The sequence below is a fragment of the Phocoena sinus genome, chromosome 10, assembly GCF_008692025.1.
Source record: "Phocoena sinus isolate mPhoSin1 chromosome 10, mPhoSin1.pri, whole genome shotgun sequence".
Lineage (NCBI taxonomy): Eukaryota > Metazoa > Chordata > Mammalia > Artiodactyla > Phocoenidae > Phocoena > Phocoena sinus.
In genome coordinates this window covers 50,667,697-50,682,803 of record NC_045772.1, presented here as the reverse complement: position 1 = coordinate 50,682,803, position 15,107 = coordinate 50,667,697, and the positions used below count along the sequence as shown (strand labels likewise).

General features: G+C 39.9%; 1 protein-coding gene across 4 annotated transcripts in view; it reads right to left on the bottom strand.

Annotated features, from left to right (window-relative positions):
• The window catches only part of GRIP1 (glutamate receptor interacting protein 1), a 702,730-nt gene that overhangs the window by 199,192 nt on the left and 488,431 nt on the right, over window positions 1-15,107 (bottom strand). For all 4 annotated transcript variants that reach the window (XM_032645739.1, XM_032645736.1, XM_032645737.1 and 1 more), the window contains exon 2: window positions 10,217-10,297. In XM_032645739.1, the coding sequence (XP_032501630.1) occupies window positions 10,217-10,297 (81 nt within the window). The remainder of the gene's footprint in view (window positions 1-10,216; window positions 10,298-15,107) is intronic.

Sequence of the window (15,107 nt, the reverse complement as noted above, 5' to 3'; positions counted from 1 at the left end):
GCGCGCGGACAGTGTTTGGAAGAGAAAGACCAGTAAGTGTACTACAAGCCATGCTTCATCATTCCATCTCAGTGTCTTGTAAGGTTTGGTGCATAACAGTGATCAGATCCTAAAGCAGGTGATGAGAGAAGTCTTTAATACAACAACTATGGACCGCCCCCAGTTATGAACCCTGCTGGGCAAAGCTTGGTGGGAGAACTTTAAATAAAGAAACATTTTCTTGAATATAAGGGACTGTAACCTTAAATTAGAGGTAAGTCTAGAACCCAGGAAAATCATTGCAGAGCCACTTGAAACAGGATGAGATAACCTGCCAGAAGGTTAATAAATAAACATGATATCCTGGGTGTTCATAAAAAGAAAGGCTCATGAAAGTCAGAAGCTGTAGGAGAGCTCCAAGGGGAGATGGAATATGATATGTGGGGATGACATGGGGCAGCAGCATCAGATGTGTAAGTTCATTTCATCCCTTCTTGATCTGAAGAAGTCAGGTTTTTAAGAGAGAAGAGGCTTCTATTTAGTTAGGGATCTACAAGGCTGCAGGGTAATCCTTGGACGTTGCCCAAGGCAATCCACTCTCCCAGCCTTTGAAATGACACCTCCTCCTCACTCTACAAGCCTGTATCATCCCCTTCCCCTCCTTCCTCTCTGTGATGACCTCACCTATTATTTCAAGAAGAAAACAGAGCAGTCAGAAGAGGACTCACCTATCTGCTTAGCGGGAAACCTACCATAATCTTCCTGCCTCTGTGCCTCTGGATTCGTCTGCCTGACCTCCTGCTGACACCTCCACTGCATGCTGGATGCCCCCCATGGAGCCTCTTCAAAGGTTTTGCTTTCACTTTCATTCCGTTTCCCTCCTGCGTCAATTTCTCCCACTCCACTAGATCAACCACGTCAGCACACAAACAGGCTGTATCCTCTCCTGCATTTAAAAAGGGAGTCTCCCAGAGACCACATGCCCCCTCCGGCTACTGTCCCATTTTTCTGCTCCTCTTGATAGAGTCTTTTGAAAAAACATTTTTTTAAAAATTAATTTATTTATTTTTGGCTGCATTGGGTCTTCGCTGCTGCGCACGGGCGAGCGGGGGCTACTCTTCGTTGCGGTGAGCGGGCCTCTCACTGTGGTGGCTTCTCTTGTTGCGGAGCACGGGCTCTAGGCATGCGGGCTTCAGTAGTTGTGGCTCGCGGTCTCTGCAGTGTGGGCTTCAGTAGTTGTGGTGCATGGGCTTAGTTGCTCCGCGGCACGTGGGATCTTCCCGGACCGGGTCTTGAACCTGTGTCCCCTGCACTGGCAGGCGGATTCTTAGCCACTACACCACCAGGGAAGTCCAAGTCTTCTGAAATTCTGAAAGAGTTGTGCACATTCCCTGGCTCTGTTTACTTAGGTCCTATTCTCACCTCAGCCCACTCAAAGCAGGCTTTTACTCCCACCACTTGACTGACACTTCTCTAGTTAGGGTCCACTACAAACTCTCTTCTTATACAATCCTTTAGCCAGTTCTCAGTCCTCGTCTTATTCATCTTATCATCAATACTTGGTTCAGTTCTTCTCTCCCTCCTTGGTCCCATGTGGTTCTTAACTTGGATTCCAGGGTACCACGTTCTCCTGCTTCTTCTCCTACTGCCTCCGTTTCTTCAAGTCTTTTGCTGAAACTTCCTTCATGGCTGACCTCGGAAGGCTGGATGCCCCAGGCTCACACCTTGGACCCCATCTCCATCTATCTGCACTACCAAGATGGTATCCCTCATCCACAAGGGTGTAAATACAAACTGATTGCTCCAAAATGTATATCTCCACTGACCTTTCCTCTGAGTTCCCTACTCCCCCCTTCCACTGAACCATTTCTTCCCCAGGGTCTGTCTCAGTAAATGGCATCACTACTTACCCAGTTAAGAGCAAAACCCTTGGACTCAACCCAGACTCCTCTCTTCCTCTCACATTCCACATCTAATTTGACCATTTTTACTACCTCTACCTCCATCATCCTAGTCCAAGACACCATCATTTCTTGAATGAAATAGTGCAATGGCAACTGATCTCCCTGTCTCTGCTCCTGTCTCCTTAAAGTCTATTTTCCATATAGACGCTAGAGAGATTTAAAAAGAAATGCATCAGTACCTCAACTGTTCAATCCTTGCAATGGTTTCTTGTCACACCAAGAATAAAACTTAAGCTCTTACCTTGGTTACAAGTTCTACAGAACCTACCTTTGTCCCTCCCTCTCTCCAACCTCATCTGTTGCCACTCTCAGCATTGCTTCATCCTTTCTGGCCATGCTGGCCTTCTCTCAGTTTCCTTAACAAGCCAAGCTTGTTCTGACCTCAGGGCCTTTGTACTGGCTGTTCTTTTTGGCCTAGAATCCTTTTTCCCCAGACCATTATGGGTTCACCCCCTCTTTTTAGGCTCACTCAGTTGTTACTGCCTGATCGAGGCTATCCTTGACTTTCTTTTCAAACACAGAGTCCAGGGTCTTTCTGCCCACCACTCTCTACACCTTACACTAGTTTATTGCACTTTACTGCACTTAGCACAGCCTGACCTTATGTTAGGCAGTCAGTGCTTGTTGAATGTCAGTCTCCCCACTAGCATGCCAACTCAGGAGGACAGAGGCTTGTAGGATACTGCTAGCTTCTGGAACACTACTAGGCACAAATAAAAAATGAGTGAGGATCATTTTAGTTATAATGATCCTCACTTAGGGACTTAGGGAGCAAGGAAGGGATTGGCTGGAGGAAAAATAAAGGTCATGCGGTGAAATATGCAAGGGTGAAATGCATGGAATCAGTGTGTAAGCAGTTTACATTTACATGCAGAAGGCAGGAAAGCACCAGGGGAGCAATCAAACTCCTAAAGAGAAAAAGACTTTCCAGGTGCTATAAAGTTTCCCTCCCACCCCAGTTCTGAAGCAGAAATCTTCGTAACATCAGTTTACCATCTAGCTCAGTAAGAGTCCTTAGAAATGTACAAGAATGTTTAATATTAAGAGAATTGAAAATGTATATACTGAGCACATTGCCCAGAGTCAGTCTTTACTCCTTGAATCGGATAACGGGAGATCTATGTGAACTGATTTTAGAAATCTATTTGCCAGGTGCCACAGAGCAAAGTGACTCCTTTTACTCATTCAGTGTTATCTTAAAACTCTGTATCTAAGGTTTTAGAAGCGAAACACGAAGCAGAGAGTTATGGTGTTACCTGTTCAAGAACAAGTATTTAAGAGCCTGCTTTGGCAATTTCGGGTTTTTTCCTTGAAAATTACAAATGTATAGAATAGATGACAGCACAGCCTAAAGCAAACTACCAGCCTGCTTCCTCAGTTTCTGCTAGCCCTCAGTTACTTAGAGAAATAATGGCATGACCCCTATGAGCGCAGCCTCTACTCAATGACCCACCTGTAATCAAGGGCCCAGTCGGTGATGACTGAGATAGATTCTGCAACTTGGACGGACAGGCCACCCACACTCAGAGGCTCCTGCCCACCTTACATTTTCTTACATTACTTCAAGCAGATGCTCCATTGGCCACTAGGAGGCAGTCTTTACACCTCATTCTCATTAAGAATTCTCACCACCTTCTCCTTTCACTCACTGCTCAGGATTCTGGTGGAAATTCATTGTTACCTAAATGCATTTCAGATAAAATTTTATTTTGTCCACTACTTTCTAGCCCTATGACCTTGGCATGTTACTTTAGCTCTCCGAACTTGTTCCCTCAACTGTTAGAGGGAAATGAACAAAACTTAGTTCCTGCAGGTGTTGTGGAAGAAACGCAACATTATTTATCAAAATGGCTAGGCCAATACTTGGAACACAGCATGAAATGAATGACAACCAGTATTTTTAAAATTTATCTATGGCTTCCCTCGCTCTCTCTTTCTAGATTAGGTTACTCTTGTGATCATTGCATTCTTGTTATTTCTTAGGCTTTGGGTTAATTTTGTTCTCCCTCCTCGCTATCAGCATTTCTTTCCATTTTATAGCAAAAGCTCCAAATGCCTTCCACTCCCGTCCAAACGCCCCATTTCTGCACTATAAATCAACGACTACTCATCAATACACTGACAAACTGAGGTTCTCAAAGGCATTTCTTTGGAGAAGAATCTCACTCCAAGCCAGTGTTTCCCGAAGTATAGTGTACGTAAACATTGATGGATATATTTGAGGGAACACATAAAACTTAACAAAAAAAAATTCAGTTATAGTTTTTAAAAACTTATACTAGAAAAATATAATTAGCATATCAAATTCAAGATAATAAAGCTTAGGATAAAGATAAGGAAAAAAGTGAATCAATTTAAATTTACTTAAAATCATATTAATTATAGCCAAGGTGGAACAAACATATATAACAAACATTATGAAGATGACACGACTGAAATTGGGGGGCTGTTCTAAGTCATGTCAGCCCTAATAAGAAAGGAGTATTGGGCTTCCCTGGTGGCGCAGTGGTTGAGAGTCCGCCTGCTGATGCAGGGGATGCGGGTTCGTGCCGCGGTCCGGGAGGATCCCACATGCCGTGGAGTGGCTGGGACCGTGAGCCATGGCCGCTGAGCCTGCATGTCCGGAGCCTGTGCTCCGCAAGGGGAGAGGCCACAACAGTGAGAGGCCCGCATACCGCCAAAAAAAAAAAAAAAAAAAAAAAGAAAGGAGTATTAATGAGCTCAACTGCTCTATTCTACATTAAACTGTGTAGGATGGTTCTTTTCTTTCCCTAGTGCCAATCAATCCATACAACTGTTATTTTTTATTTTTTTTACAGAGCAACTATTTTAAAAAAATTTTACTGAAGTATAGTTGATTTACACTGTTGTGTTAGTTTCAGGTGTATAGCAGAGTGATTCAGTTATACCTATACATATATTCATTCTTTTTCAGATTCTTTTCCCATATAGGTTATTACAGAATATTGAGTAGAGTTCCCTGTGCTACACAGAAGGTCCTTGTTGGTTATCTATTTTATCCATACAGCTTGCACCCAGCCAAATTCTCTAAAGTCACTTAATTAAAACACCCTGAACTGAAGGTCTCCCTAACCTGGGGAGCGGGAGAATTCATTTATCTTCAGTGCCAAAGTAGTAGACAGAAAAGACTTTCTCCTGTGGCTCTTGTGCACATCTCCTTGAGCCTCCTTGTAAAATGTTTCCAGACACTGGGAAGCTGTGCTGGCCGTCGTCAGAGTCATTCTTATTACTTCGTGTACCCAGAGCACGACACTGACCAAATGCCACCACTCCTGTAACACAGTGGGGCTCAGGGAATATCCAAGCACAGAACTAATTCATTACAAATAATTTCCCCTAAGCTGCATGCTGAAAGAACTATTGTTTAAAAGTCATTTGCTGCCTATGTACCACTTCATTATGTTTCACCCGTGTCTACTAAGGCAGGAGAGAAGTTCAAACATAATAGACTGTCATCTGTCTGAATCGCTAATGAAGGCTGCATCAAGATGCTCGTTTTGCCCAGCGCTCCTTGAGAACTCAGGGTGTACCACAGAGCAAAGTGGATCAGCTCTCCGGGGGAAATCCTTCATGCGTACCTGCCATGAGAAGTAACAAGTTCTGCTTTGCATCACTCTATTTACAGACTCCAGCTATTTCTGCATATTTTTTTGTGGCCTTTTTTCTACAGCAGCACACGTTCTCGAATGAATCACTCTCATCCTGTCGATTTTATTGTTAAATTGTGCTCAGACGTTCTCTTTAGGTGTTAGAGGAACAAATGAGAATTGGGGGAGAGACCTCTGGCCTTTGAAATTCTCTATGTAACTGACAGAAGTGTAAGACATTTAAGGTGTACAATGTGACGATTTGATACACGTAGGCATTGTGCAGCACCGTGCTTTTATGACATGACATACTTGCTTGAGTCAACTGAGTTTGGTTTCCCCTCTGTGAGACTCGCCCATTTCTTGGAGCAGCTCAATGGTGAAACTCAACAGAGGAAGGAGAACCAGGCCCGAAAATCAGAGGAAATGCCCTTCATCCACCTGAAGAGTGTTAGAGCTATAAAATCCTATTGTAAATGTCACACTATATATCTACTATAATCATGAAAATTTAGACCAATGAAGTGTCAAATTGTGTGCTAACAAAGAGGAAAATGCTGAACAGGGAGGGCAGAACCTTCAAAATTCCTGTCCTTCCCCCTTAATTCAAGGTTGCCAGCTTCTCTGTGATACCAAGGGTACTGTATTATTTTCCACACTTTGACTTTTCAGTAGGCGTCAAGGCTTCCTGGATGTATTCTAAACAGCGTGAGTGTATACATCTTGGGCTAATGGGCATTTCAGACTCTCAGCTCCGTATCTGTATACTCTCTGCAAATACTCAAATGTGAGAAGCAAGAAAGATATATCATCTTCATTTAATTATGACCAAATTGATAACTGTCTTTTCTCATATTCTAGGAGGAAAAAAAATTCCCACACAAACTTTTGAGGGCTCAGTTTGGCTACAGAGTTAAGATAATTTTCCTGGGGCACCAAAGTTTGGAAATGGCAATGGGTGTGAACACTTGACAGCTTCCTGCTTTTGTGAATTGCCCAGAATTCTTTCTCAAGACTAGCATAGACAAAGAAAGCTATCCTACCTGGAAAAAGTACGTGAATCAAATAAATAATACACTAACTCTAGGCCTTCAGGTCTAGTATAGTATCCTGTCTTTTCCGTTCATGAACGTTAGACAGACATGATTAAATGCCTCATCTCTAAGTGGCTAAAGCCACAAATTATTGTAAAATATGCTAATCTAAGAATTATACAGATATCCTGTAATAATCTGGACAAACCCTCAGGTGGTCAAACTCTGATTCACCAGTAATCTCTCAAATAAAGGAAGATCAGACCAACAGATTCTTTTTAATAATCATAGATGTGTAGTAGAATCTGTTAGTTCAAAATAGCTTTGTACTTGGAATTCATCTTCTCTTTGAAAAAAAAATGAGCATAAGTGAGATTGAAATATGCCTCCTTAATAGTTTTAAAGTCTTTAAATTTAAACTTCAGTGTCATAGGTAGTCATGTCATTTCTTTTTTACTATCATGGTTATTAAAAATTTTACAAAACCTTATGAAAGACTAAAAAACCTTTTTTTTTTTACACATTATGCCATAAGAGACACGATTAAAATGACAAGTTTCCAAATAACAAGAAAAATGCATTTCCCCTTTATCCAAATCAAATGCATTTGGCTCCTAAGAGATGTTTAATCCATTCCATTTTTTGAGAAGAGACAGGAGTGGGACGAAAGGATTTACAGTTAGAATTGTCATTTCATGAAGGACACATATTTGACTTGTGATTATAAAATAACTGCTAAAGCAATCTTGCGTTTAGACAGTGGTAGTAGATTTTGATATGAATGAAAAGCAAATTACATTTTTGTTTACATTCAAGGTTACTTCTCTGGGTCAGAATTGTTAAAAGTTACTCTTTGTTATGCCATGGAAATAGTGGAACCCATGTTAAGAAACCTTATCTAGGTATATGTGTACAAATATTTACTCCAGCAAGCATCAGGTCTCTATAGAATTGGTTTCAAAGAACAGCTTAAGCTTTCATAAAAACGTGTATAGAGAGCTTTAAAATGCCTTCTACAACTTTATACTCTTCCTCCCTTACACCTGCCCCCCTTCCATCAGAGAAAGTGCTCACATGAACCATCAAATTCAATCACCATCATTGGATCAGCGGGGAGAGATGTGAGGAAAAGCCACAGCTCCTTTAAAATTCCAGCTTCTGGGTGTTTGCTTACTGCCCAGGAATTGGGGGCACCAAAATCTGCCCTGAGAAGTGCCTTTGCACTGAGAAGATCCAGGGGCCAGTAGAGGAGCCACACTTTCCTTTACGCCTTCTTCAGTTCCTTGTTGCATCTTTTCTTTAGACACATCTTTCCTTGCTACCAGGGTGGTGATAATACTTTTGAGGGAAGTGAGGTTGGGAGGTAAGCACAGGAGAAAGAAAAAAAGGCTGTAAACTTTGATTTTGCTCTTTCAGCTCCCCGGGGGTCCACCTTCATTCCTCGGGAGGACACTTTGGGATTTTTCAGCCGAAGCTCCAGCAAATAATAAAGAGTGTGCATTTTCCAGGTCTCTGCACATTTCCCTCTCTCTCTCTCTGACTTCACAGGGATAAAGGTTGCCATGGTAGGTGACTGGTTAAGATTTCTGGATGCTGGATTAGATCTCCCTTCGACTTAACTAATTGGCCAAAGATCAGGGGAGAGTCCCTTTTTTTTTTTTGCCAGAACAAGAATTAATGGGGATTTTTAGGTAAGACAGTAAAGGTTCAGAACTCCAAGTGTCAGAACTCAGTCAGGACGCAGTTTCCAAGAAGTTCCCTAATTTACTGTTATTTCTTAAGATATAACAGTAAGTCCTCATCAGTTATTAATCACTTTGGTTTCTTAGCCTTCTGGCTGGTGAACTCTTTTTTTCTCTTGGGCTGTTCTAAATAATTAAGAAGATTTTGAGGACGCCCAACCCTTCTGGCTGCTGCCTTCTAAGAGAGAACAAAAGGGTGTTTGTTCATGTTCAAACTCCAGGAAAATAACCCCTGAAGCCTACAAAAAAGGTTCCTGATTCCAGTGACTTAAAAACTGACCTGAGGAAGAACAAAAGGAAAAAGTCTATTACGAAGAATCACTGTACGTCATGAACTAAGGATTATAATTAACAACTTCTCTGTACCTAACATGTAATGTTAAAAACCACTTATTGACTTTACGGAAAAGTCTGGCCCATAAACCTGTGTTATAATTTAGTATGTAACACTAGAAAACCCATGAAAGGAAAACATGAGACTAGTCGGTGCTTTTCTTTAGTACCACATAAAGTGGTAAGGACAGTGGGAAGTCTCTTCAACTCTTCCCAGCAGAGTACTAAGCACCAGCTAATTAGAGAGGCCAAGAAGGAACTGATGGATAACTGGCATTCTCGAGCTTCAAATTTTGGGTACTTCCTTATTGCTGACAAGGAGAAAGCAGAGAACACGGCACATAGCGGATCGCAGTAGTTTTTCTAAACGTGATCGGCACTAAGAATGACGTTTTATAGGATGGAATAGAAGAAATCTCAGCACTGGGTGATACCATCTAATTACACATTGCGAGTTACTTTAGAATCTTCAAAGCACACAAACAAGGATAGGTTACATTCACAACATGCCTCTTTCTAAGCCAGGTACTTTCACTATGAGTCTAAGCCTTCAGAATAAGAATAAAAATAACCACATGTAGTTCTTATAAAAATAAATAATAATCATGGACAGGGCAGAAACCGGACTCGTCTTGCTCTTTACGCAAATGGAAAATTCCCCTTTCACTGACAGATTTGCCAAACCATTCAATTTAACATTGGAAATGCTGCTTTGTTTCTCCTGGATTGTTAAACTACTGTACTCTAGAATCCTGTCACTAAGCTTTAGCTGTACTCAATTTACTTGTATATAATATGGAAAGACGTTAATTTTGATAAATTTCTAAATGTATTAATGCTTTTAAACCCTTCTCTTAAGTATAGTTGCTACCATAAGAGGTTTTCCACAAATTACCGAGTTCAGATAAAGTTTGAATAATATTTTGAATCTCCTTCCTCCTTTAATTTTAGAATGTTTATGTCATTCTCAAATTCAAAGTTTCACAATATGGAAGTTTGGGATAAAGACATTTTAAGATATTTCTGAAAAATCTTTTGCTGAAAAAAGTAGGTATCGTTTATTGCACTACAAGGAACCTAATCACAGCTTCCTAAAGAAACAGAAGTCCCAGAATTCTACAAGAGTTGTCGGATGGAAGTAAATCCAAGTTCAACGAGACAAGAAGACAAGAGTAATTTGTTATTCAGCATATATATGATCTGCCACAGCAATTCTGAACCACTTTGTTATGCCCGTATGTCTCAGTAAAGGGATAGATGCTGCTGTGAGAATCATACCCTGAAATCAGAGGTGAAAGTAAGTCAATGAGTGAGAGCCGATATAAATTCAAGTCATTTTACAAAGGATTTGCACACAAGATGAATTTTCACAAGTTTGCAAGCTTTTCCAGAGTCTAGCTTTCATGAACGTTGTTTGAACAAGTTGTGTAGAATGCAGTCTCCACCCTATGAAATAGCATTTTTTTTTTTTTTTTACCAAGTTGGAACTATTTAGGATCACCAAATAACAGGGTTCAAAAGGAAAACAGCTGAAAAATCCAGCAGTCTGGTCTAACCTGGGATGCTCTGTCTCCTCACAGCCAATGCTCCATCAGGCGGTTTTGTCTGGCTGGCGGATTTAGTGTAGGGACTCTCATCTGTAAAGGTACAATGAAGGGTTTGGTTAATTTCCATCCAGTTTCTAATGTAGTGAAGATTTTCCAATGGACTGCAATCCTTCTGCCAGAGAGAGGTGATATGATATAACAGAAAGGGTCTGTAGACCTGGGTCCTAACCTTGGGTTAGCCATAGGACAAGGTCAAGTCATTTAAAATGCTCTGAACATGTTTCCTCTCCTATGAAAGAGGGATATACTTTTTCATCCACCTCTTAGGATTGTCAGGATCAAGCTATAATGCACATGAAGGCATAGAATGGTAAGAAGTTTGTAAATCCAGCACACAGATCATTTGCCTGTCATCTATATTCATTGATAAATAAGCGTCAGTGACTATCAGTAATCAGAAGACAAAGAAGGAATAAAACGGCTCAATGGGCACTAAGAATAAACAGGTAGAAGAACAAAGGAAATGAAATGCTATATTTCAGAGAAGCAGATGACAGAGTATTAGTATTGCAGGGGAATAAAGACACAGAATTAGTGGGTTCCTCTTGGAAGTAGGAACTGGCATCCAGTGGAAAATAAAGGGACAGGGACATTCAGAGTAAGACCGGAGAAGTTAGGTTAAGAACAGGGAAGGAAGGATGGTTTGGGGAAAGAAAACATATATTGCAATGAGTTGATGTGCCCTCTTTTAGAAAGAGATGGAAATAACTTGCAGAACCAGAAAAAGAGCAACTGAAGAGACAGAAGGACGAAAGCCTAGTATACCTGTGACAGGCAAGAAGCTGAATAAGCAAAACACCAGGTGACAAAATCATACAAGTGATGGATCCATCAAATTCTAAGTAAAGTGATTTTTTTTTTTAATCTAGGAAAGGATTCAGTCTGTCTTGGAATACAGGAATAATGATCGAGGATGGTAAATATCTTCTTTCTAGTTTGCATGGGACATTTGTATAAAGTAAAAGAGATGTCTGAGTGACAACCCTAAACATTTTCAAGAATAGGATGTATATGGCCTGAGCAGACATAATGTAAAATAATTTTACCTAGCGGATCTACTCAAGCTGGATGACCCAAAGGTTACTTCTGGCCACACTATCAGCTTAGTTTGTGGTTGTTGCTGTCATTGTTGTGATAGGAAATCATTAAGGATTAAAAAGCATTATATTGTGCGTGGCAAACTATTAAATATAACAAGGATTTAATTCAGCAACAAGACTTAGTCATCTGAGAACGTAATTCTCCCAACTCAGTAGTCTGTGTTGCAAAATTGAGGAACTCGATTCCTCTTTAGGACGTTCTTCTGGTTGAAATGATTCACGATTTCTTCATAAAACTAACAAGGTCTTTGTAAGCAATGACAAAAAGGAAAGAGTAACACTGCTGTAAGCTGTAATTAAAAAATGGCAGTCATGCTGTTTCATGTTTCTATTCCATTTGTCACACGATTCTTTAAATTCTTCCAACCATAAACTACCAACTTTCAGATACCAATACACTCAACAGCGTCACTTTTGCTTAGGAAGCAGTATCCTAGATCTCTGACTCCTCTCTTTGCAAATGTGATTTTGAGTAGAATCACAAACCACAAAACAAAATGCAAGCATTATACTACAAAAGTCTTCATTTTGCTATACCATGCCCACCTGAGTATTTGAACTCTTTTCTCACAGTGTTGATTTAATAACCAGGCAATATGCTTTATATAGCACCCATTAAAACAAACTTACTATATGTTAAAATCTGGATTCTTTATAAAACCAGTTTAAAAATGTATTTCCTTTTATTATCTAAAACTTTGAAACTGTGTATTTCTGAGTACAGAGCACTGAGCCAGGAGATACCAATCACGACGACCAGTTTCAGGGGACAGCATCTTGGAAGCCTAAGGGCTTTCCTCAGTTTTCAATTTGTCTAGAGTCCAGCCAATTAAAGTCTTGGGTTGAATTCAGTGTTGGATTTTCTTAAAGGGCAATAAGAGATTTGACCAGGAGACTCTGAGGTGTTTTGCACTCGATGCTCTATTTTAAGGAGCCATGTCTTTAGAAATTTACCCAGTTTGCATTACAGAAGCAGTCAACCCTGGTAAAACTATTTTCTCATTTATATTTGAAAACAATGTCCTTGATTTAGAGCTGAGAAGTCTAGTTATACACATCCTTAAAAGGTTGAAACTGAATTATAGATGGCCACCTGGCCAGCCTCTGCTTATCCACTCCCCAGCGCCCAGCCTCACTCCCAGTATCAAGAGTGTCACACAGGCAGAAGTAGACAATTACCTAGAAGTCAAAATTTGCATTGGTCAAAGGACCAGAGTGAAATAAGTTTGATATTATCTGAGAATAGCTTACTGAAGTTAGTCAGGGTGAAAGCAATAATTCTTAATGGAAGTGAGGCAGAATCTGGGCAACATTCACCATGAGTTAAGGAGAGCATAGCAACAGAGCAGCATGGCATCTTTCGACATTTGCTTTTAAAGAAACTTTTTCCTAACAATATATCTTTAATTTAAACCTCCAGGAGGCATCGTAGGCCTTTTATAAAAACCTACCCATCAGAGAATACGCATCAATTCTCTTGATGTGATTTACACAAAGTCAATTCTTGATTCAAACTCTGAAGATAGAAACGGAGGGAAGACATTGAATGAATCAGTGGCTGATGGTTCCATGATAGGATATTCAAGGGCAAGAAGGTCTGGGGGGCAGACAGTCATGGAGAGCTGTGGAGTCTTCCATGGTAGTTTTCTCTTAAGTCCTTTAATGGCCATTTGTAGATATATCACTAGAATCTCATGATTATAAGGGATGCTCTAGACCACTCTTTCATTTTAGAGTCAGGACTTGAGGCCCAGAGATGAAAATTTATAGAAGGACCTGCATCTAAAATGAGTCTAGACTGAATTTCTTTTATTCCTATTTCTGTGCTCTGTCCTCCTTATGTTATTTCCTCTTGGATAGACAACAAGATTTGATAGGTTATCAGGTATCACACATTTCGGCATCACAGAGGCCACACTGGACACACCACTCCAGCAGACACCTGGCATCATGTAAGTCAATTACTTTGGAGAAGTCTACAAAAATGAGCAATCTTAGCCAGTTCCTTTTGTGTGTCTAGATAAATCTCACTTCCCTCTCTTCCATACACTTATTTGCCTAAAATAAGTAAATTTAAATTGTACTGCAGAACCAATTTATACCTTTAAGGTCACTTATTTGAAGACAAAAATTTTAAATAAATGCCAATACACATGAAAAGATGCTCCACATCACTAATTATTAGAGAAATGCAAATCAGAAGTACAATGAGGTTACCACTTCACACCGGTCAGAATGGCCATCATTAAAAAGTCTACAAACAACAAATGATGGAGAAGGTGTGGAGAGAAGGGACCCCTCCCACACTGTTGGTATAGCCACTATGGAGAACAGTATGGTGGTTCCTTAAAAAAAAGTAAAAATAGAGCTATCATGTGATCCAGCAATCCCACTCCTGGGAATATACCTGGAGAAAACCATAATTCGAAAAGATACATGTATCCCAATGTTCAAAGCAGCACTATTTACAATAGCCAGGATATGGAAGCAACCTAAACGTCCATTGATGGAGGAATGGATAAAGAAGATGTGGCGCATATACACAATGGAATATTACTCAGCCGTAAAAAAGAATGAAATAATGCCATTTGCAGCAACATGGATGGACCTAGAGATTGTCATACTGAGTGAAGTCAGAGAGAGAAAGACAAATATCATATGATATCACTTATATGTGGAATCTAAAATATGGCACAAATGAATCTATCTACACAACAGAAACAGACTCACAGACATAGAGAACAGACTTGTGGTTGCCAGGGGGTGGGGGGAGGGAGAGGGATGGACTGGGAATTTGGGGGTTAGTAGATGCAAACTATTACATTTAGAATGGATAAACAAGGTCCTAATGTATAGCACCAGGAACTATATCCAAATCTCCTGGGATAAACCATAATGGAAAAGAATATAAAATAAGAATGTATATATGTGTATAACTGAGTCACTTTGCTGTACAGCAGAAATTAGCACATTGTAAATCAACTATACTTCAATTAAAAAATAAAATAAATGCCGATAAGTTCACTGTTCCTCAGTAAAGGCCTCAAAAGTTTCAGTGAATTATAAGATCTATGGTAATACTTCTTTGCTTTATCAGGAAGACACTAAATAGACTTTCCAGTTCCATCTAATTATGTAAGTGAATTAAAAAATAGCTCAAATAACAAAGAAAGGAATCAATCTATAGATAATATCTCTAGAACAGTGCCTGACTCATAGTATGCACTCATTAAATATTTGCTGATAGATGATTACACTGCATTTAACTTTTCAAACTACAGCATTTATTGTAAATAAGCAAACTGAAGAAAGTCAAACATTAGTTATGAGCTATCCTGCCTCCTCCTTCTGATTTCATTTTCTAGGTTTACACCCTATTGCTTTTAAAGCCACATCACCACCTAACAGCTATTAAGTATTGCCCTATTGTATGTTCAAAATCTGTGACTCTTTATAAAAATAATATTAAAATATATTTCCTTTAATTTTCGTTCAGACTACAGAAAGGTTTATCGAACAACCTTTAACATAATGCCTTTAAACAAAAGAATTCTGATTTTCATACCAGATGCCCAACCTTGACTTTGATGGTGGATCATGTTAACAAGGGATCCTTATGGAAAGTCACTATAGGGGCAAAGGAGGCATTGACCGAGTGAGTCACTGCTCACTGAAGTGAACGCTGCAAGTAATCATCAAGGGCACATCAGGGTATCAGAACTGTCAGCCTTTTAACACGA